The sequence below is a fragment of the Eulemur rufifrons genome, chromosome 17 (assembly GCF_041146395.1).
Source record: "Eulemur rufifrons isolate Redbay chromosome 17, OSU_ERuf_1, whole genome shotgun sequence".
Lineage (NCBI taxonomy): Eukaryota > Metazoa > Chordata > Mammalia > Primates > Lemuridae > Eulemur > Eulemur rufifrons.
Genome location: NC_090999.1, coordinates 92645996 through 92668852, shown reverse-complemented (window position 1 = coordinate 92668852; position 22857 = coordinate 92645996). Strand labels below are relative to the sequence as shown.

The window sequence follows — 22857 nt, the reverse complement described above, 5'->3', positions numbered from 1 at the left end:
AGTATATTATTTTACCTTTATTTTATGAATTATGCTAATTTTACTATAAAAGTATATTATATTCAGTGTATTAACACATACATAATACTTACATACCCCATGCATTTTATATCTATCATAAGATCATGACATGATATATGAAATACATTATATATTTCTCAGACAAAAGAAATATTTACATGCTTTATTAATTTTATGTCTGTGTTGAATAGATATATGCAATCTTGGCATATCTTTTTATATGAGAAAGTTCATGGGCAGTTCTGTGTTTTAGATGTCAATGAGTGTCTTGAGAGTCCAGGCATTTGTTCAAATGGTCAGTGTATCAACACCGATGGATCTTTTCGCTGTGAATGTCCAATGGGCTACAACCTTGATTACACCGGAGTGCGCTGTGTGGGTGAGTGTGGGTGCCACATTGCACAACTTTAAAGTTCTGCTCTATTTCTCATATTCAGCAAAAGGTCTCTTAGGCACCCTCGGTGGTGGTGAGGTTTACAAAGCCAAGACAAGTAGCTAGTAATGGTTTTTTCTTCACCCATCCTACATTTTCTAGTCCAACCTGATGCCCAACCTCCGTTTTCAACCAAATATACGAAATCTAATGTGTCTAGAGTCTTCGAATTGCCAAAACCTCTAACTGGGAGAGAGATCCATTTTACTTTATGACTTTCGATGCCTGCTCTTGAAGCAGAGGACCACATCCCTCTTCTGGATTTGTGACCTGCGTAGGGCAAGCATTGCTACCTGTGGGTTAGAGCGTTGCACGCTGATCTTTCAGGGTCCTTTGCACTGCATGACAGCCAGCCAGCCAAGGCTAAGGGTGTGCCAGGATCAGGTGTGCCCTCCTGCGATCCTGGAAATACGTGAGGGCCAGTGCAGCTGTTCACGGGCATGCTCTTGTTAGACTGAAACTTCTTTGTGGCACATTCTTATTCTTCTTTTTCAGATACTGATGAGTGTTCAATCGGCAATCCATGTGGAAATGGTACATGCACCAATGTTATTGGGAGTTTTGAATGCAATTGCAATGAAGGCTTTGAGCCAGGGCCCATGATGAATTGTGAAGGCAAGTGGTCTTTGCCTTAAGCGTTATTACTTCTTCTTGATATATAAAGTACTTTCAACTCCTCAGTCTTCATTTATGTTGCTTCTGATATTCTTTTGATGATTATATATTTTTTTTATTTTTCTCTACCTTGGTGAGCACAGTTACAATAGCTGTTCTACAGCCCTTGTCCAACATCTGGGTCATCTCAGGGTTGCATCTGTTGATTGTCTTTTCCCTTGACATTAGGTCACATTTTCCTGGCTCTTTGGCATATTGGTTAATTTTGAATTTATACCCTGGATATTATGAATGATATATTCTAGAACCAGTTTTATTACTCTGAAGAATGTTGATGCTTCTAGCTTAGTAGACACTTAACTTGAGTCAACACAATGCAGACTACCAGGCCTGTGGAGGGTCATGGCTGGTGCTTCAGTTCTGCTCTTTAAATCCTAGTGGCTGGCTTCCATGATTCTGCACTACACATGCGTGGTACAGTCAACAACTTGGGCTGAATATATTGCAAAAAAGTGTTTCTCCTTCCCTGGCCCTCTCTTTTCCAGGGTTCCCCTCTCTTCACCTCTCTTCCAGGGTTGCCCCAAGGCTCCCCTCCCCCACTTCCTCTGAACAGAATCTCAGAAAGTTTCTGTTTGATTTAGCTACCAGGTACTGCCACTGCCAGGACAGTGATCATCAGCAAAGTAATTTCAGGGAAAAAAAAATCAGTGTGGAATTACTTCTTGCTGGTTGTTTGCTCTGAGTTTCAACTCACAGCTAAAACCTTCAGGTATTTTTTGCATTTTTTTTTCCCAGAGTATATAGCTATCATTTCTTGGAGGGTGAGTTTGCTACACACCAAATTCTACATGCTAGAAGTGGAAGTTCTGTTCTCTTGTTGCTTTCTGTATGAACACCAAGTAAATACATCCATGCTGTTTAAACAAGTCATTAGAACTCTAGGCTGAGCACGTGCCTGTCTGTTTCTTTGATCAGATATCAATGAATGTGCCCAGAACCCGCTGCTGTGTGCTTTCCGCTGCATGAACACGTTTGGGTCCTATGAATGCACGTGCCCGGTTGGCTATGCCCTCAGGGAAGATCAAAAGATGTGTAAAGGTAAGGCCACAGGCAAGGGAGTAGTTAGAACTTTATTTGCCGTGCTGGAGATACATTTTCATGATTTTATAGTTCTCAGCTAGCTTCTTCAAGAGCCTGTACAGAAGTATATGAGATAGCATTTTACTGGTAGAGTTCCATACCTAGGTAAGAAGACCTGGTGTTTTTTTGTAAAATCAAATGAAAGAGAAGATGGGTTGAGGAACCTGCTATTCTCACACTGCTGGACTCCTTAAAGCAAAGATTGCTTTAAGGACTTCTTGTCACTGGGTCCCATGCTGGAACTAGAGTAATGCGTCTGGGGTCATGGCCAGCAGCTGAAAAACACTGGGCTGCTCGTTTCTCTGTCTCACTGTCAGATTACATGTTAAGAGCCAGAGGACCAAACATATGACTTAAAAGTTCTAAGCAATAGCCTGCTCCTAAGATTTCTTGTTTTTGTTTTTCTCTTATTAAAAACAATTTGCAGATCTGGATGAATGTGCGGAAGGGCTGCACGACTGTGAATCCAGAGGCATGATGTGTAAGAACCTGATCGGCACCTTCATGTGCATCTGCCCCCCAGGAATGGCCCGAAGGCCCGATGGGGAAGGCTGCGTCGGTAAGCCTGTGTGACGCCCGCCCCCGGCCAGATTAATGGCACTGTTCCCAAATGGTCTTAGGTGCAAGCCAGCTGTTTTTCCAGCTGCGTCAAGGCTGGCCGTAGCTAGCTTTCCTCTGTCTCAGGGTCCACGCCAGTATAATAGGTGCTGGATTGTGGCAGTTATGCCGGCTCAAGAATATATGCTCTTTTTTTTTAGTAATCTTGTTGTGTCCTGTAAATCTAAAACACTAAATTTAGAAGTATAGAAAAACTCCTTGCCACAGCTCTCCTCATGTAGCAAAATAAAAATATGAGGTAATGGTCTTGTTTTTGTTGTCATTTCATGAATGAGGAGAGTATCTAAAGAGGCAGATAATTTCCAGACCCCGATTTTAGGCTGGACATCTCTGTGACTTTGGCCATATATTTTTAACATATTTGGACCTCAGTTAATACATTTATAAAGGGAGGAGGTAGGGCTGGGATTTTTGTTGCATGCAAAAGTCTCATGCCACGTGAGCTGCATATGACCACGGTATACATCACCTCAGCTCTTCTCTCCAAAGTACTGTCTCCTGCAACACTGCAGCCCACTGCACAGCCGTTCTCCTCCTTGCTTTAATTAAGAACCTGCGGCTCCCCTCCTAACCTCCAATCCTAGAGAAATGTGGGTATTTTTAGAAGATTGTAAATCTGAAGATTACTATTTTTTTATTTTTGAAAGAAATATGAAAATAAGATTTTTTAAAAATGAATCTATTAGTGATTGCCTGGTGCTAGGAGTCAGAATAGAGAGTGGCTGTAAATGGACACTAGGGATCCCTTTGGGAAATGGAAATGCTCCAAAACTGGATTGTGGCAATGGTTGCACAACCCTATAATTTTCTAAAAACCATTAAAGTTGTACACTCAAAACACATGAATTTTATGGCATGTAAGTTATACCTCAATAAATCTGTTTTGAAAAAATGAATCTACCACAGGAAAAAAATACAAGATATTTACTACAGTCCTCTTTGTAGTAACAAAAAGAAAAGAAAAGAAACCCATCTAAATGTCCATCACAGGTAAATAAATTGGGGCATATCCACGCTGTGAAATATACAGCAGTTAAAAGGAATAAGGTATATGTGTGTATGTACTGATATAGAAAGAACAAGTGGTTATAGAACAATTTAATGCAATGTTTCATATTTTAAAGAAAATTGTAAATACTAGTATATGTTTTCTGTAGGCACATATGCAAGCAAGTAAATACATAGTAAAACATTGAAAAAGATAAACCCCTATTCATAGAAAGAATTACCTCCAGGGAAGATATTGAGATTAGAAGTTACTAGTCTGAAGTGATTTTAACTTTATCTGTCAATTTTTGTTTTTTAAAAAAGAGGAAATTCCTGAATTACAAGTGTAATATAAACTAATTTTAAAATGTATGCAACAACTTATCAAATTATGATTGGATTTTATAGTTTCTTTTCATTTGTTAGATATTTCATTCAAATGCACTATTTAATAAAGTTAAAGATAGACCTACATCAGAGGTTTAGTTATGCAGTGGTTCTTTCAAAAACACCATTCTTTTAACATCTGTAAACCCAGAAGATTAACCTATAATCCTAAATCAGAATATATTCCTCAAAATCCAGCACAGGGCAAAATGCTAACGTATATAGAAGGGGGTAAATTGAAATTTTTAACCATCCTGTCTTCTTACTGTACATGAAACTCATTTTCATTTATTTCTCTCTTTATTTGTTTGTGTATGTGTGCTCTAATTTCATCTAACTAGAATACTTAGAAATGTGCTTTACTTTTTACACATGGAAAACTTCTTATTTCCGTAACTAGCTGAATTTTACATTATACCCCATTACATTTATAGGTATGTTTCCTGAGAAAAGGGGATAAGCATTGTGATCAGGTTAAAAACCCAGGTTTCTAGTCCTGGATTTGCCATGAATGAGCTGGATGACGTCAAAGTGATTTGATTCTCTGTTCTTCCATTTCCTCGTCTGCACACAGTGAGAAGCTTAGTCTACATGGTTGGTAGAGATTGGAGCTCTAATATTCCATGATCCTGTGAACTGGCTCTTTCAAAGAAAAGACCCAAGGGCACCATTCTACATCTGTATTTTTTCATTGTTAAAAAGCAATACAAAAGATACAGGCTCTGAAACTTTTCTGATCCTCAAGCTTTTCATTATACCATGCTTATAGCTGAAACATCTGCAAAAATTTTTTTGATCATCAGAAAACTCTTTGTAGAAACGTTTCGTGCAGACAATATATTTTTACAATTGAAATTCCATTTAAAATGCCAAAATACTACTATTAATAAAAAAGTGTTTACAAAAGGCAAGGATGAATGATAACGCCACAAAAAAAAAATAAATTAAAATGCCAAGTACATGATATTGGAATCCAATGAAATTACCCAAAAAAGTCAATTGCAACCTAAAAATATTACAGGCCAGGGAATTAAAGTTATGCAGGAAATCTAAAACCTCTCTGAATAAAACTGTAAACCTAATCAGAGGTGGAAACTTGACTATGCTATATAAATATGCCCTCATAATTATGTCTTAAACAAATAAATGAATCGAGAAATCTAATAAATAGAAAAATTTTACCAAGATCATTAAATTTTCTTTTTTAGACATTGGTAGTCTGTCCAAATTTTAAAAAGTTTACCCAGCAGTCTTTGATTAGAAGATCAGAGAGATGGGGGAATGAGAGAAGTATGGAGTGTTTTTATAGTGATCCAGTTCTACACTGCAGTGTCAAGAGAGATAGGAGCGAAAGAGAAAATAGTGGCATTCTATTTAATTATCCACAAGCTAGTCTCCTGGACATGGAGGCTACCAGAGGTAAGGCAGAAAGAGGGGAAGAAGCAAGGTAAGAGAATTAAATCACTTTGACGTCGTCCAGCTCATTTATGGCAGATCCAGGACCAGAAACCTGGGTTCTTAACCTGGTCACAATGCTTACCCCTTCTTCCCCGGGAAACATACCTATAAATGTATTGACAGTATACCATAAAATTCAGCTAGTTACAGAAATAAGAAATTTTCCATGTGTAAAAAGTAAAGCACATTTCTCAATTCTAAGGCTTAAAGAACTTTACTCAGAGCCACACTGACCTCCTAAACTACCTGAAAGCCTGCATGTAGTGCCCCAAGGGCAGAGAGCATGACAGATTTGGTGAGAGAATGTTCAGGCAACAAACATGAATTGAAATTGCAGACTATGCCAAGTTCAGCATCAGTGACCTGCTGTACTATTTTTTAGCAAGAACTAAAGAAAATTATTCAAAGATGAATAACTACACAAGTCTGCAACTAATATATACATACTGGGGTGGTGTGGAGAAGAAAGGAAAATGAACCAGAAACAGATCCAAACAATTCAGGACACAGAAGAAAAATTTGGAAAAATAGTTTTAATAATCTATAAGAGATATTAAATAAAAATTAAAATAGATAAAAAAGATTGAAAGATAGAAGATAAGACAATATAAAGAAGCTCAGGAAAGAAATAAACCTGTCATGGAAATTAAAGTCACATCATAACTAATAAAAAGTAGAAAGGGCTAAAACACAATCACAAATGTGGATATAGAAGTGATCAATAAGAAGATAATAGAGGTGGAAGACAAAGAAATCCAATATGTGCATAAAGTCTCTAAAAAACAAAAACTAAATATTTAAACATATTTGAGTATTTGTGAAAGAAATTCTTGTAGAAAATATTTAAATCCACATCAGAAGAGCGCATTGCCCCATGAAAAAGTGTTGCAGAACAGTCCTTGATTTATTCAGGTGTATTTGTTGAACATGTGATACGTTTGCAGTGCTTGGCATATAGTAAAATTTCAATTAAGTGTTAGTTGTTGTTATTGTCTGATTTACATTTTTAAATATCTCTGGCTGCCTTGTAGGCAATGCATTTTAAGGACATGGAAGCAGAATCAAGGATTTCATTTAGTGGCTGTTTTATTTATTTTTTTCTTTCTTTTAACCCTCAAATGGAAGCAGAGTAGGTTGGCTGTTTTAATCATCCAGATAAGAGAAGGAGGCTCAGATTAGGGCCATACTAATGTGGAAAAGGAGTGGACAGATTCAGAAAATATGTTGGGAATAACAGATTGGATTGCTGATTGATTGGTTATAGGAGATGATGAAAGACAGGTATAAAAGTCCTAGGAGTTTGACTTAACTGAAGTAAAGTAGTTTATTAATTTTACTTGATGGTACTATTAACCAATATGGAAAAGTCGTGGGGTGCAGAAGAATGAAACCTCTATTTTGACCATGCTAAGTGTCAGATGCGTGTTAGCTTTCCGAGTGGTGTTAAAAAGTAGGCAGATGCATTTATGAGCCATAGGTGTAAATTACTAGCAAATAGATAGTGTTTTAAAAAATCATGGGGTTGGCTGAGAAGGCCAAGAGAGAGATCCCAGGGGGCAGAAGAAGCAGTAACTGAGCTGTGAGCTCTGCAGTATCTAGAGTGACTATAAATAGGGGGAGACTGGAAAAAAGCAGCCAGCAAGGTAGGAAGTGGTCCAGGTGGATGAGGGGTCCTGAGAATCAACAGAATGGATTATTCAAGCAGTTAGGGCAGCAGTCCCCGACCTTTTTGGCACCAGGGACCAGTTGCATGAAAGACAGTTTTTCCACAGACCCGGGGAGCGGTGGGGGTGAGGGGGAGGGCAGATGGCTTCAGGATGATCCAAGCACGTCACATTCCTTGTGCAGTCAAACCTCTCTGCTGATGACAAGCTGTATTTGCAGCCGCTCCGCAGCGCTGGCTGCACGGCCTCAGCTCCACCTCAGACCATCGGGCGTGAGGTTCTCGGAAGGACGGCGACCCAGGCCCCTCGTTGGCGCAGGGTGTGGCAGGGCTCGCGCTCCCGTGAGGACCCGGTGACCCCGGTCTGACGGGACGCGGCGCCTACGCGGCGACGCCGGCACAGATGGCGCTTCAGCTCGCCGGCTCGTCCACCGCACCCCTCCTGCTGTGCGGCCCGGTTCCCAACAGGCCATGGCCCGGGAGCTGGGGACAGCAGAGTTAGGTGGTGGTCGCTTTGTGTAATGCTACTGAGACGTAGGGCAGCAGATAGAAACGGAGCAGTGCTGCGGTCCCCAGCTCCGCCACCTGTCTGATCAGCGGCGGCGTTAGATTGTCACAGGAGTGCGGACCCTGCCGTACACTGCGCGAGCGAGGGGGCCGGGGTGCCGTCTGTACGAGAACCCAGCGCTGGCAGCGGCTGCAAATACAGATTGTCATCAGCAGAGAGATTTGACTGCACAAGAAATGTGACGTGCTTGATCCCGAAACCATTCCCAGGCCCCCAGTCCTTGGAAAAATTACCTTCCATGAAACCGGCCCCTGGTGCCAAAAAGGTTGGGGACTGCTGTAGTATTAGATTTGGTGACTTCTTCAGGAAGTTTCAGGGGACAGGCAGAGCATATGGGTTAAGGAAAGAATCAGAGATGAGGAAGTGAAAATGATCACACATAAAAGATTCTTTCAAGAAATTTTGGCCTGAAAGGAGATAATGAAATTTGGTAGTAGCTGGAGGGGTAATATATGATTAAGAGAGATGGAGTTTTGCAAGACAGAATTTACGAGAGAATGTATGCTGAGGTAGTGATTCCTTGAAAACGAAGCATTGTGAAAACTTGGAAGGCAATCCAGAGTACAAGCGAAAAGTTTGGCCTTTGAGAAAAAGCAAAGATACTTCAGCTGTTGGAAGAGGACAGAAGGTTGAAAATGAGGGCACAGCCGGGTGGTTCGTAGCCGGGAGGCGCGTTATGTGTCTGGCTGTGCGGTAGTCATTTTAGAGAACGGGAGCGTGGACATGCTAGGAAGCATAGCAGGACTGTCGAGGGAGGATCACATACCCGTTTGAGATTTGAGTCATGAATCAAAATGAGACCTGTGTCCTCCAGCCTATTGTGCTGCCCTGGATCAGACACAGAGGAGGGAGAAGTGTGTCAGCGCTGGACGAGAGTGATAGACAATGAAAAGCTTAATAATTGGCCATCCCGATGCAGCCCACAAATGGTCAAAGGATAGAAAGTGCCACGCTGGAAACAGAAATTTCACAGGTGGAGCAGCATCACACCAAGACAGATCCTAGCAAAGTTATAAATTTCGACAACAGGAAAAAAAAAAAAAAACAGGCTATTTTTTTCAACCTCTCTCTGTAATTCTCAATTCCAATGGCAGTAAAGCAAGAGTAATCTAAGACTTTGAGGCACATTGTTACCATCCAAGTATAAGAGCTGTATTATACATCATCAACAGGGAGGGACCCAGGCAGGATACCCAGCAAAAGCCCTCTCTGAGAAAAACGATTCAGACAACTTACATACAAATCAAAACAAAGGTGTATGACATTAGGGATGAGATTAGATTAAGATGGCAGATCGTGCACACAAAGGAGTAGTATCTCCAAAACATTCTAAGGGAAAATAATTTTGAACTAAAATTCTATACTCAGGCAAGTGTAAAAATAAAAAAGACATTGTCAGAAATCTGTTTTAGAATATTTGCCACCCACATACCCTCTCTGAAATAATTACCAAGCTATATGCTCTGTGTTTGAGGAAGTAATAGTATGTGAAGCCATGGTTAGCCAAGAAACCAGTAAGTCTCATTATTTAGTTTAAATAGATGCTGATGGCACATTAAAAACTTAACCAACCAGAATTTCTGGATCACATCAACATGGCAAGTGGTACAGAGAGGGCAGAGATAAGTAACTTCATGCCAAGTTGGTTGTTATGGCCAGAACCTCTTGAAACAGATAATTCTTAGATTGATGGAAAACTATTAGCTAAGAATGTGTTGACATTGTTTAGTGGTTACCACTAGCAGAATAGAAAGAAGGATTATAATTTCCAAACATGAGTTGGGAGCAAGAGGAAGGCATAGGAAACTGGATTAATGTAATGAATGTTGAGAGAAGGGGGCAATGGCACACGAATATAGAACAACGTAAAATGGCAGGTAAGACTCCAAACAGATCAGTAATCATGACAGATATCAATAGTTTAAATTACTGGTTCAGAGATAAATGTATTTTTTAAAATTCTCTTTAAATCTAGCCAGGTACTTTTTAATAGAAATGTACCTAAACCAAAATGTGAGATAGGTTGCAAATAAAGATATTCAAGGCAAATGCTAATAAAAGGAAAGCACATGCAGAACAAATGTCATTCAATTGAAGACTAAAAAATGTAAAACTATAAAGATGAAGGGAGCAATTTATCAAAAGGATGTAATTGTCATGAGAACTCTTATGCTCCTAACAAAATAGCTTTGAAAAAAATCTAACAGAATTTACAAAGCTATCAAAAACATACACTAAGTAAGGACATAGAGAACTTTAATAAAACACTTTTCTTTGAATAGTTTATTTATTTATCACCAATCAAAAGAGCAGTGCTACCTAAATTTCCTCTCCCACTAACTGCCCTCACAGACCACAGCTGTCCCTGTGATTCTACTCAGAGCCAGTGTAGGAGCTTGTCCTTTATCCTTGGCCTATGGCTCTTCCCCTACTCATCGCCCCACCCAACACCCACCACCCCTCTGCCCCCAGCCTTTCTCTCATATCTGACATTTTTCTCTTAAACTGACATTTTTTTCCCCCAAAGTTATGCTCCTTGCCTAGTGTCCTAGGCCAATGTTATCCCTTATGGAGGCCAATTTCCAGTTCTTTATTAAACACCATCTCTTCTCTGCAGGGAGGAGAGAAAAGAAAGAAAAAGAAGACACTTGAGAAAGAGTCTGGCTGGGCGTGGTGGCTCATACCTATAATCCTAGCACCCTGGGAGGCCAACGTGGGTGGATAGTTTGAGCTCAGGAGTTCGAGACCAGCCTGAGCAAGAGCGAGACCCCATCTGTACTAAAAAAAAAAATAGAAAGAAATTAGCTGGACAACTAAAAATATGTAGAAAAATTAGCTGGGCATGGTGGCACATGCCTGTAGTCCCAGCTACTCGGGAGGCTGAAGCAGGAGGATTGCTTGAGCCCAGGAGTTGGAGGTTGCTGTGAGCTAGGCTGATGCCACGGCATTCTAGCCCGGGCAACAGAGTGAGACTCTGTCTCAAAAAAAAAAAAAAAAGAATCTACCTAAAAGGATGAAGTAAAGTTAAAAGTAAATTAATATTCACACATAACCTTTTAATTTCTTCATATTAGTATTTTGGTAAAGATGTTTTAAATAAGAAATAGCCCATTAGAAAAGACTTTGTAAATTATAATTTTACAATTTTGTCATCATCCATGTTTTTTGTTTCCTAAAGATGAAAATGAATGTAGGACCAAGCCAGGGATCTGTGAAAATGGACGTTGTCTTAACATTATTGGAAGCTACAGGTGCGAGTGTAATGAAGGATTCCAGTCAAGTTCTTCAGGCACTGAATGCCTTGGTAAGTTGATATACAAATACATTCTACTTGGTAGATAAAACATCTGTTGTATGATGTCATCCACATATATATACTTGTCTGCTAAAGACATTCACCAATCTGAGTAATCCACATACCTCTTCCTAAAGGTACACATCCATTAAAATGACATATTTGTACATGGATCTTACGCACATCTATGTGTAATGTAAATACCAATCTTAAATAGTCTTTCCAAAATTAAGATTAATTAAGCTCTATGGAAAATTTGACTTTAGTAAAACTTACATCAGGGGATGATTTAATTCCAAAAGAAAATATTTGCAATATGAGGTAAGCTCTGCCAAAATTAATGCAAAGTAAATGGCACATTTCAAAAATGCGGCGAAGGTTAATTTTTATATTATGGTACAGAGAAATGTTTTACTAAATATTTTCTTGGGTAAAATATAAATCTCAGATCTTATGTTGTATTTTAATGCTTAAATACATACATTATAAACCATTGTGGTTAATTATGGCAGCTGTAAATTATGGTGTAGTAAAATTTAAGGCAAACAAAGAGGAATAAGAGCAGTAAAGTGTTTGACTTATCACTTGATTTGGCATAAAAAGAGCATGTTTCAACTATATCAGATTTTTCTCAGAATGATGTCATCTGCTTCAAATGCCAGGAAGTTTTTAGTCTAGAAAATATATTTTGTTTTTTGTTGTCGCCAATCTATACCTTTACCAACAATCAATCTTTTAGGAAGTGGGAAAGGTAACCTACATAGAACGTGTAATTTTCTGTGCTCATTTTATTAACAGTTTTGCTAAGATGGTTTATAAAACTGTATTAAAGATTTCTTTGCCTTTTACATCAGAAAAATCCTTTTACTTACACTAAAAAAAAATCTCAGTCCAAATATTTGAACAGTCTTTTCAACGTAGAAAATATGAGAGTTAGATTAAATAAGTACCAAGCTTATAACATAGTCTAGAATTTGCTTTCCAAAGACAAATCCTGGTCCTCATTTGCTTATTTGAAGGGAAATAATTTTATTTTCATTTCATTTTTATTCTATAGCAATTTATTCTATCATTTAGTAGCTAATGGATTGAAGGAAAAAAATTAAAAAGTATAGTATCACTTTTTGTCAAATTTAATAATCTGTAAGTCTATAGTGAAAACACACTCTATGAACTTAACTGCAAACAAAACTTTATAATTGTTAAGCTGTCTTAGCAGTGTGACTGTTCATATAAAAGAAGACCTGTCTTTTAAAAACTTATTCTTAAGAAAGAAAGCATTCATTGTCCTATTTAATTTGAAAACCCAAGATAATGAAGTGTCAGTTCCGTGACCATGACTCTCACTACTTTGCCCTTTCAGACAATCGCCAGGGACTCTGCTTTGCAGAGGTCTTGCAGACGATGTGTCAGATGGCATCCAGCAGCCGCAATCTCGTCACCAAGTCAGAATGCTGCTGCGATGGTGGGCGAGGCTGGGGCCACCAGTGTGAGCTTTGCCCACTTCCTGGAACTGCCCAGTACAAAAAGATATGTCCTCATGGCCCAGGATATACCACTGATGGAAGAGGTATGGAGTTGAGGAAATTCATGCATATTATCAATACAGGGAATTTCATTAATTTAGATTAATTTGAAGGAAAAGGGAAAAAATGATACAATAAAAATAATAGCTAAGATATTTATATTTGATATGTATTTCCGTGTGTGTGTGTTTGTATATATATATATAGAGAGAGAGAGAGAGAGAGAATTTCTTTGCTAATGCTTTAGAGATTTTAAAAAGATTTAATCTTCCTATCAAACCTAAAAGGTAGAATTTACTATTCAAAGAAAGTGAAGCACAAAGCTAAAATAATAAATCAGTTTTCCCAAGATCACACCCTTTTTAAGGGATAGACTCAGGAATGGGACACATGCCTGACCCCAAAAGCCATGCTTGTAATGCCACTTGCTATATTTAAATATTGTTTATTTGAGTACAGGAACTCACTCTGTTTGAAACATCTTTACAAGCTAGCAAGTCTCATAACTGATTAGTGGTTTCCATTTTTTGTGCAACCAACTAATATATTAATGTCCTAAAAAATACCATTTCCTCCATTACTTTACAGACTCCGAAGCTGTGCATGACTACTTTGCTAGCAAAAACTTTTCTTGAGAGTCTAATGCAAATGTGAATTTGAGGCCAGTCAAATGGGAAATTATCACAAATTCCAAATTAGTTGGATTTCAAAGAGGTAGCTTTATAGATTCCCCCAAAATAATTCATGCTTAAATTGCAAAATGATTAGTCTTAAACAGGGCTTTCAACATAGCCTGCCCATCACTTCAGATCATTTTTCTGTCCCTTCCATGTTCCCATTTGCCTGAATGATGAGAAGATATTCACTATTATGAATGTTTGCTGTTAGTTATCTCATCTCAGTTCCTTAATTCTTCTTAGTTTCTAACCAGTTTTACCCTCGCATATATATTAACTTGTATTTGTATTTGTTTTTGTTTTCTTGGTCCACAGATATTGATGAATGTAAGGTAATGCCAAACCTCTGCACCAATGGGCAGTGCATCAACACCATGGGCTCATTCCGATGCTTCTGCAAGGTCGGCTACACCACGGACATCAGCGGAACCTCTTGTGTGGGTAAGGCTAGGCACCTCTGTGTCTGGGGTCCTCAGCTGCCGTTTCCTGCAAGTCACTTACTGCCAGTAGAGTATCCTTCTTACGGAGGTTTGGAATGTACCTTGTGTTAAAATGATGCCATCCTCTCAACAATGTGGTTCTTAACACAGCACTTGCTCTTTGTTCAGTAAGGTGGGATGCAGAATTGTTCTATTCATCAAAAAACCCTGTCCAACCAGGGAAATATAAAAATTACAAAAATGTACTTTTACCATTTTGTGTTTTAATTTAAAAGTTATAAGTGCATATGTGTTCGTCATTCTTTTGATGAAGGGAAAGGGCTTTTATTTTGAACTTGAGCATGTGTGTGTATGTAAAAAGAATATGTTTTGCTTGTTTCTCATCACTGTTTTTTGCATAAATATACCAGTTAGACATCATCTAAAATGTCCAGCTGCAGAGCAGTCTCAGTACAGAATCCTTCTACTATTTTACAATTTCTTTTTCATGTTTAATTTTTTATTGTTTCACCCACACCATTTTATGACAGTTGGGAGGAAGGAGATTTGCCAAAGAATTCAACTTAACTTTGATTAAAGAAAAAATCCTTTCTCCTTCCTGTTTCATCAGCATATTCCATCAGATTACCTATTTCAATAACAAGTGTACTTGTCATAAAAAGGTTAAGAAAAAGCAAACTGATTCCCCATAAGCATTCAACTCACCTGGTAGAAGTAGCAGGGCAGGAGGGTAACAGAGAACAAGGTGTTCTTTGAGCATCCTGTGGGCATGAGCCAGTGTGTCTACGGAGGAAATGGAGACTGTCAGCTGTCAGTCAGCATGCTGGCAGGAAAGAGGTGGCATATTCCAATGAGGGTCTTACGAAGGGACTGCCTACGAAGGTGCGGGCAGAGTGTTCAGATGTCAGGAGGGACAATGCTGTGTGCTGGGGCTGTGCCACCCTGGGCCAGAGGTAAAGAGAGAGAGGTTATTGGAACCTGGAAGGAGAAAGTTGTGCTCAGAGGGCTGCCTTGAGAGGACCTGTGACCTCTGAACCAGTGACTCGGCCAGGTTGAGTGATCTTGCAGGGAGGAAATTGAGGCAATAAGGGCCAGACAGAAGGCGGAGGGCCAGAGTCTGGAGCGTTCAGCCCCTCAGACTTGGAAGCAGGGTGGGCCAGGGTGAGGACTGGACCTGGAGGGGCGAGTGGAAGTTTTCCAGCACAATCTGCAATCCCACAGGACGCTCAGGGGAGCTGCAGCTAAGAGAGTTCAAGAGAGCTTCTGCCATAGCCACATGTCCAAACAGAAAGAGACTCGTACTTTTGAGTTTATGATCTCAGATTGTAAACCAAAGTATATTAATCTGAAGAATTTAGCAGGTTTTTTTGAACGCAGACAGTTGTCTAGACATTATCATATTTATTCAAGATCCATAGATTGATCTACAAAGTAAACCAGCACGTTACTTTAGAGAAAATTGTTGTGTGCAGTATTTCTCTCTGGCTGTATTCCATTTTCAGTTGAAGAGGAAGAACAAAAAGAACGAAGTAAGAATATGCAGGGCATAACAAGGCTGGTTGTTGCTTTTAACCAAGAATTTAATCTTCGTGTCACTTTTACTTAGACCTTGATGAGTGCTCCCAGTCCCCAAAACCATGCAACTTCATCTGCAAGAACACCGAGGGGAGCTACCAGTGCTCATGCCCAAGGGGGTACGTCCTGCAGGAGGATGGGAAGACCTGCAAAGGTAAGCGAAGAGTCTCTGGCAGGTGTGACCCTTGTCTGTCTCTCTTCTTCCAGATTCCGACATTAGGTAATCCAGGACTGTGCCGTGTGCATCTCCTTCATGACAATGCATCTTCCCAGTGGCCGTCTTCTCACTCGTACCAAATTCTACCAACCAGCCCATTGTAGGAGGCAGAGAGAATTAAACCCGAGTTACAGCAGTTTCCTTCTTATAGCAAACCACATAAATTTTAAAAAATAAAATGAAACCAAAATTTTGGTGATATTTTAAAAGATTTAAACAAATCACTAAAATAAGATTTTTATTGCTTTTGCTTATCTAAGATTTCATTGCTATAAGCTATCTTTATTACACATTTACTGTGGAAAAGTGAAGATGAAATGAGTAAATTTAAATGTTTTGCTTAGGTAATATTAAAAGTAATTATTTGTCAAGCTAACTTAGATCACTAAAATAGCTTCAATAAACACTCAAGTGCAGATGTCCTTTTTATAGAATGCCTTTTGTTCCTTTGGGTAGATGCCCGGTAATGGGATTGCTGGATCGAATGGTGGGTCTACTTGAATCTGTTTAAGGTATCTCCATATTGCTTTCCACAGGGGTTGCACTAGTTTGCAGTCCCACCAGCAGTGTATGAGTGTTCCTGTCTCTCCGCATCCATGCCAACATTTATTGTTTTGAGACTTTTTCATAAAGGCCATTCTCACCGGAGATAAGTGATATCTCATTATGGTTTTGATTTGCATTTTCCTGATGATTAGAGATGCTGAGCATTTTTTCATCTGCACTTGAATGTTTATAGCAGCACAATTCACAATTGCAGAGATGTAGAAACAACTCAAGTGCCCATCAATACATGAATGGATTAATAAAATGTGGTATATGTATACCATGGAGTACTACTCAGCTGTAAGAAACAATGGTGATCTAGCACCTCTTGTATTATCCTGGATAGAGCTGGAGCCCATTCTACTAAGGGAAGTATTCCAAGAATGGAAAAACAAGCACCACATGTACTCACCATCAAATTGGTTTCACTGATCCACACTTATGTGCACATATAGTAGTAACATTCATCAGGTGTGGGGAAGATGGGAGGGGGAGGAGGGGCCAGGTATATTCACACCTGTTGAATGCGATGTGCACCGTCTGGGGGATGGACATGCTTGAAGCTCTGACTCAGATGGGGCAGAGGCAATATGTGTAACCCAAACATTTGTACCCCCATAATATGCTGAAATAAAAAAAGAATAGTTTCAGTAACTAGACTCATATTTGATTTTATAGTAAACTCATCAGAATGAAATTAATAGACTGAAGAAATTTTTAAAATATAGACTATTCCCAATAAAATATTGGTTTTATTTCTAAGACATATCAAAAAATAATATAAAATAGCAATCACTGCTATTACCTTGGACCTGTTTAGTGAACCAGTATGGATCATTTTAACTTTGTGCATTGTTTATAAATGAGTGCAACCAAAGTGTTTTTTAAGCTATAAGATAATGAATTAGTCTTGTCTACATATTATGTGGTAAATTTATTTTAAATGTATTTTTCCAAATTAAGTTTCAATCTAGCCAAAATAAAATTTTGAGTTTTCTGTTAGTAGAGTCCAAATATCAATACTGTTTATGATTAGGATTACAGATACTATGTTTTGCTTCCTCTGATATTAATGCTGGTGTCTTTATTTGGTTGTGGAAAATCTGACTTGATGTTTGTGTTAGGACCTTCATCAATTTCCAGATTCTGTTTTATTTTTATTGAATCCCTCCTTTAATGGGAACAAGTGACCAGCCACATACTCTACTGCATTAAACACAAGAACTATATCCTTTGGATATTAGCTCTGAGAACAGCTCCTGGAAACAGCTGTGGTTCGGCCATTCAGTTTCATATTTTAAGAAAACTTTGTGTTTTGTATCACCTTAACAATCCTATCATAGTAGCCCATAAATTTATGCCACTTACCTATGTGAAAGGAAACTGTTTGCCATGTCCACAAAGCTTCCAGCAAAAGTGCAGACAAAACGTTCCCCGTGGAACAGGTGCGTGCCATTGCTCCGTGAGCAAGGGTGCACAGCCAGTAACTCTGCTCTGGTTTTCACTGGCTTCTCTTTCCTTCCAGACCTCGATGAGTGTCAAACCAAACAGCACAACTGCCAGTTCCTCTGTGTCAACACCCTGGGAGGGTTTACCTGTAAATGTCCACCTGGTTTCACACAGCATCACACTGCTTGCATTGGTAAGGCAAAATTACAAATGGGAAATTTTACAAATTTTGGTAGATGCATAAAAATTGTATTTAAAATGATACATACAATGATGTCTCAGTGCTTATGTTTAGAACCAATACCTCATAATTACTGGTCTAAATAAGTTGCTAATAGTGTAGGTATTTTTCATAAGAATAGCACCCAAAGGGAAAAGTCCTGTGTCGTTCAAGCGCCAGCACCGTGGCCGTACTCCAAGCAGTGCCTTTATAGCACATTGTAAATATGACTATGGTGTTCAGATAAAATGTGATTAAAGGCTCACTGTAGTTTAGATCATGCTATCAAATACTCTGGATTTTTCTTATGCATAGAGACTTTTCAGTCCGTATTATCTAAAACTGTGCCTTTAGTCACCCCAAGATATGTTCTAATTCCAAACCTCTTGAAATACACTTTTTCTTACCATTTTTGCCTGTGAACATGTCAGTGAATTCTGGCATAAATTTCCCTAAAATGCTGTTTTCACATCACGAAACTTAGACTTTCATGCTTTGCTTCTTACTTCATGTGAGACTTACATCATGTGATAACTGAAAGTTTGCCGTTCCCGCCCGGTGCTTTCCTAGACAACAACGAATGTGGGTCTCAGCCTGCGCTCTGCGGCGCCAAGGGCATCTGCCAGAACACGCCTGGGAGCTTCAGCTGTGAGTGCCAGCGAGGGTTCTCCCTGGACGCCACCGGCCTGAACTGCGAAGGTGAGCTGGTCGGCTCGAAATGCTTCTTCCAGTAACAGTAAACTGTATATGTGTGTGTATATATATATATATGTATATAGTTTTGGGTTTTTTTTTTTTAACTTTCAAGACACTGAATGAGAAACGGAGATAATCTCAATAAAGAAAAAAGTATTTAACAAAATAGGACACAGTGAATGATTTTTGTTCATAAATCTTTGTATATCATTTTGAGGGCAGAGGGAAACTGTACTGTGATAAAACAAAAATTTAGTGATTACAAATGAACTTTTAAAATAGCTGAACTATTTACCTAATCATTGATCTGAAAAAGAATTGAAAAAGAATTCTGTGCCAGATATGGTTTACAGTAGTGTACAAATATACCAGAAAAAAATAAAAGTAATCGGACGTTTGTTCCATGATGATTAAATGTGTAAAAGTTAAGTGTAAAAAGAAAATCTATCAACACAGATAATTGGAGCCATGTACTGAATGTGCTGGGGACGCCTGGTGACTATTTCTGTTTTCTGTGGGCTGAGATGCCCACTTCAGCCACTTTCCTATAGTTGGCATTTCCCATAGAGCCTCCTCTGCAGCAGGTATTTCCTGTGAAGTCCAAGGGAACACTTAAGTGGGAACAAAATAAGAATATGCCTGCAGTCAGTAAAATACCACTTATTAATAATTCTTCCATGTTTACATTTCAAACGCTAGTGTATGATAAGATAAATGTATTAGGATTGGTATCTTTTAGAATATACTCATGCCAGAGATTATGAGACTATATAGATCTCCTTTACAGCCTTACATAGTTCAGCATTGCAATGCATATTTTTATTGATGTTACTCTCCCTTTTAAAATTAACCATTCTTAGAAATATATGATTTTGAATTCTAGAAATATGTTCAAAGTATTTCATTTGCTCTCTGTAAGAATCATAGGACTTTTATATGTATCTCATTTTCAGCAGAGAAAAATTCAATTTTAATATTTTATATTTGAAATCATTGAGACATTGAAATTATTCTGGACCCACAGCTGCTCGGCACGTGTGAGTTCAGCTTGTGACTATCAGCAGGAGACACTGTTTATTAATTATCTGTATAAATTTGTTATACATACATCAGACAGGCCAATTTTATTTCACTTTTTATGGGTAGATTTCAGTTGTCATTCCAAAAGAGTATGCATACATAAACAAAGAAATTATTCCATATGTTTAATAATACCACATCCTGTCTAAAAATAATGTATTCAGATACTTAAAAGGGATTTGCATCTAGTTAATCTTAAATGGTAATGAACATTTTTGTGTGCAAAACAGATGTATTCTGTAGGTATCTCTGTAGTGCTTGTGTCTTCCTGAAAATGATGACTACCTCTCAATCACTTTTGAATCTACTGGAATATGTTAATGCAAATACACACACACAGGCATACGTGTATATATACACACATCACTTACCAAATAAATCATACCATGCGAAATTAATCAGTCCAAAATGCACAACATTTGCGGTTGCTATGGTCGATTTGCTAAAATGAAGCTGTTATTCAGAGCACTGGTGTGCCGTGGTCTGGTGGATAGCAGAAGAGTAAGGTGGTCTCTTATCTCAGAACTGTTCTTGCATCACCACTAAAAACCATGCGACTTGGAAAAATCACAGCCTCTCTGTGTGCCGTGTCTTGTTTGTTTGTTCCCCTGATAATAGTTACCTTAGGTTGTGCTTGGAATGCATTTAAGAATAGTAGAAGAAAGGCGACATAAACCGTCTGCCGGGACTGTTTTGCAGATGTTGACGAGTGCGACGGAAACCACAGGTGCCAGCACGGCTGCCAGAACATCCTGGGCGGCTACCGGTGTGGCTGTCCCCACGGCTACATCCAGCACTACCAGTGGAACCAGTGCGTCGGTGAGAGCTCCTGCCTTGCGCAGCGCCTGCTTTTCTCCCCTGAAATTATCTCTGCATAAAATGAACAAATTATAAGGGTTGAGGTTTCAAGATAGTCTTTGAATCCTAGAACTTAAAAACCAGTCCTTAATATTGAGGCATGGGGATTCATTTTACTAGTTGTGTATGTTTGACAATATACTTACGTATGTTTGAAAATATCCATAATAAAAATGTTGTTTTTTAAGTACCTGAAAGGTGAATCAACTAGAGAGTTCATCATTTTAAATTTCCACTAGATGTACTTTTAAGTTTCTGAAGATGTTGTCAAGAATCATCATCTTCATTTGCCAAGGTCAGCTGCTTTTTTATCAGTAATTTGATGTCTTCAGATTTGGAATTAGAGTATTGCCCATCCATTACCCACATACAAATCTAAAGGAATTCAGATCAACTTCATGAGGACAGTCTGTCTGTGCTCTCATGGCACTTAGATTAAATGAAGGATGTGAAGTATTTGAAGATCAAAAAAGGACCTAGTTACAACAGATACTGTTGACAACTCAAGACAGAAGTGTTTGTAAAATAAAATACATGGGCAGTCAGCTCTATTCCTTGCATTGATAATAGTCATGGAAATTCTCCTTTTAAGGAGTGCTCGATAAAGAGAACATTATTCTCAACTTGAATGGCCAGCTGACTTGCCTAGCATATGCCTGATTTCTTGACTCCATCTGAATGCACTTGACAGACCCACCTTCCAGCACGTTCTGACATTCGCCACTGGCACAGCTGAGCAGAAAGGGGACAGTGTCCTGCGGAGAAAGGGCCCACGCTTCCTGTGTCTCTGCAGTTTCTCCACACATTATTCAAATACCGTACTGTTGTGATTAAATAAATTAATCTGCTTTTATCCATTGTAGTCTTCTTAAAAGAAATTTCTAATGACAGCTTAGTGAATTGAGAAAAAAAAAATCAAGATAAATTTTAAAGGAGGGAAACTTATGCCAGCTCAGGGAGAGATGCTTGCCGTACCTCACACACACACCCATGGGAGGAAGTGGAGAAACCAGTAAGGATCAAGACGTTAGGAAAAAGCTTTACAGGATTATCAAGATGATCAATTAGGCAGTCAATCTAAATAACTTCATAAATTTAGTTCACTTTTTTTCTCTTCACAGAAAAACAAAATGTTACAAAACTTCTTGTGCCCTGATTTATTGATTCATAGCCAGGCAAAGTGTGGGCACACTCTTTAGAATATAGGGAACAATATTTTTTAAGATAGCTATTAACATAATGTAAAACACTTTATTGTACTGCAGTATTTATAAAATATAAGGCCCACCACTTCATTTAGTAAGTACCATGGACTTCTTGGTTAATTCCGTGGAACTTAAGGCAAAGGAATGATTCTCTAATATTTCACATTATGTCAGCTTAAATAAAACTCTTGTTTTTAAAGAGAACGTAAGTAAAATAGAAACACGTATGGGGTATCAACTCAATTTCCAAGTTTTTAAGTTTTCTGAAATTTCTGTCTATAAACATCTAGTGCAAAAGCTGCTGTACAGATTTTTACTAAATTTGGGGGCTCTGTTTGGAATGGTCTGACTTAAAATCAGGATGGGGTGGTATATCCCAGTCCCCCTTTGTGAGGTCCTTGAGTGGGCACTTGGACAAGGCAGTCAGCCCAGAGCAGCTCACGCTGGAGTCCAGCCAGAGCCTGTGCGCCTTCTCATCAGGGCAGACGCTACGGGCAGAGGAACAAATGGTTTCCAAAACTAAAAGTACGTGAGCAGATAATCTCCCAATTGCAGGTATTAATTTGCAAGTTTATTCTTCTACAATGGGCACCTCTAGGTAGCAGGCCCCTGGGTAAGACACAGCAAGGATTTATTTCAAAGGAATATAGATTTTTCTGTACAGCATTAAAGAATCCAGCTGGTCTTTAATAAAATTGCTGACTTTCTTGCCTTGAATCCACATAAACACAGTTGGAATTTTAACTCAAACATATGGCAGAAATAGAGTGAAATAACCCATCAGGAAACTAGTAAAGGCAACAAGTTAGCAAAAGAAAAGAATTACGACAAAATGCGAATTAAAAAGCCACAAACATTTTCATCTGTCACTGCTTATATGAGTATCTTCAGTCATTCAGAAGGTTGATGGGAGAATATACAAGAAAGCATTCCAAACAGATTTACCTGGGATCTCCTAGCAATAAGTCAAAACTGTTAGTCAATGCATCAGGTAATTTAAATAGGTAAAATTGTAAACCTACAATGTTATTAATACTACTGCCAATTTATGAAAAATAAAAGTTCTTTAGAAGTGTTAATATTGAAAAAAGCTTTCAATCCACTTTAAGTTTTCAGTTACCACACAGAATTTAAAACATTCTGGTACATAGATTATACAGATGTAGGTAACATTCTCAACTAT

General features: G+C 38.6%; 1 protein-coding gene across 1 annotated transcript in view; it reads left to right on the top strand.

Moving 5' to 3' along the window:
- Positions 1 to 22857, top strand: part of FBN2 (fibrillin 2) — a 258662-nt gene that overhangs the window by 228804 nt on the left and 7001 nt on the right. The window contains exons 52-62 of the mRNA XM_069492804.1: positions 275 to 400; positions 950 to 1069; positions 2045 to 2167; positions 2637 to 2768; positions 11069 to 11194; positions 12549 to 12755; positions 13704 to 13829; positions 15435 to 15557; positions 17692 to 17808; positions 18406 to 18534; positions 20311 to 20430. Of these exons, the coding sequence (XP_069348905.1) occupies positions 275 to 400; positions 950 to 1069; positions 2045 to 2167; positions 2637 to 2768; positions 11069 to 11194; positions 12549 to 12755; positions 13704 to 13829; positions 15435 to 15557; positions 17692 to 17808; positions 18406 to 18534; positions 20311 to 20430 (1449 nt within the window). The remainder of the gene's footprint in view (positions 1 to 274; positions 401 to 949; positions 1070 to 2044; positions 2168 to 2636; positions 2769 to 11068; positions 11195 to 12548; positions 12756 to 13703; positions 13830 to 15434; positions 15558 to 17691; positions 17809 to 18405; positions 18535 to 20310; positions 20431 to 22857) is intronic.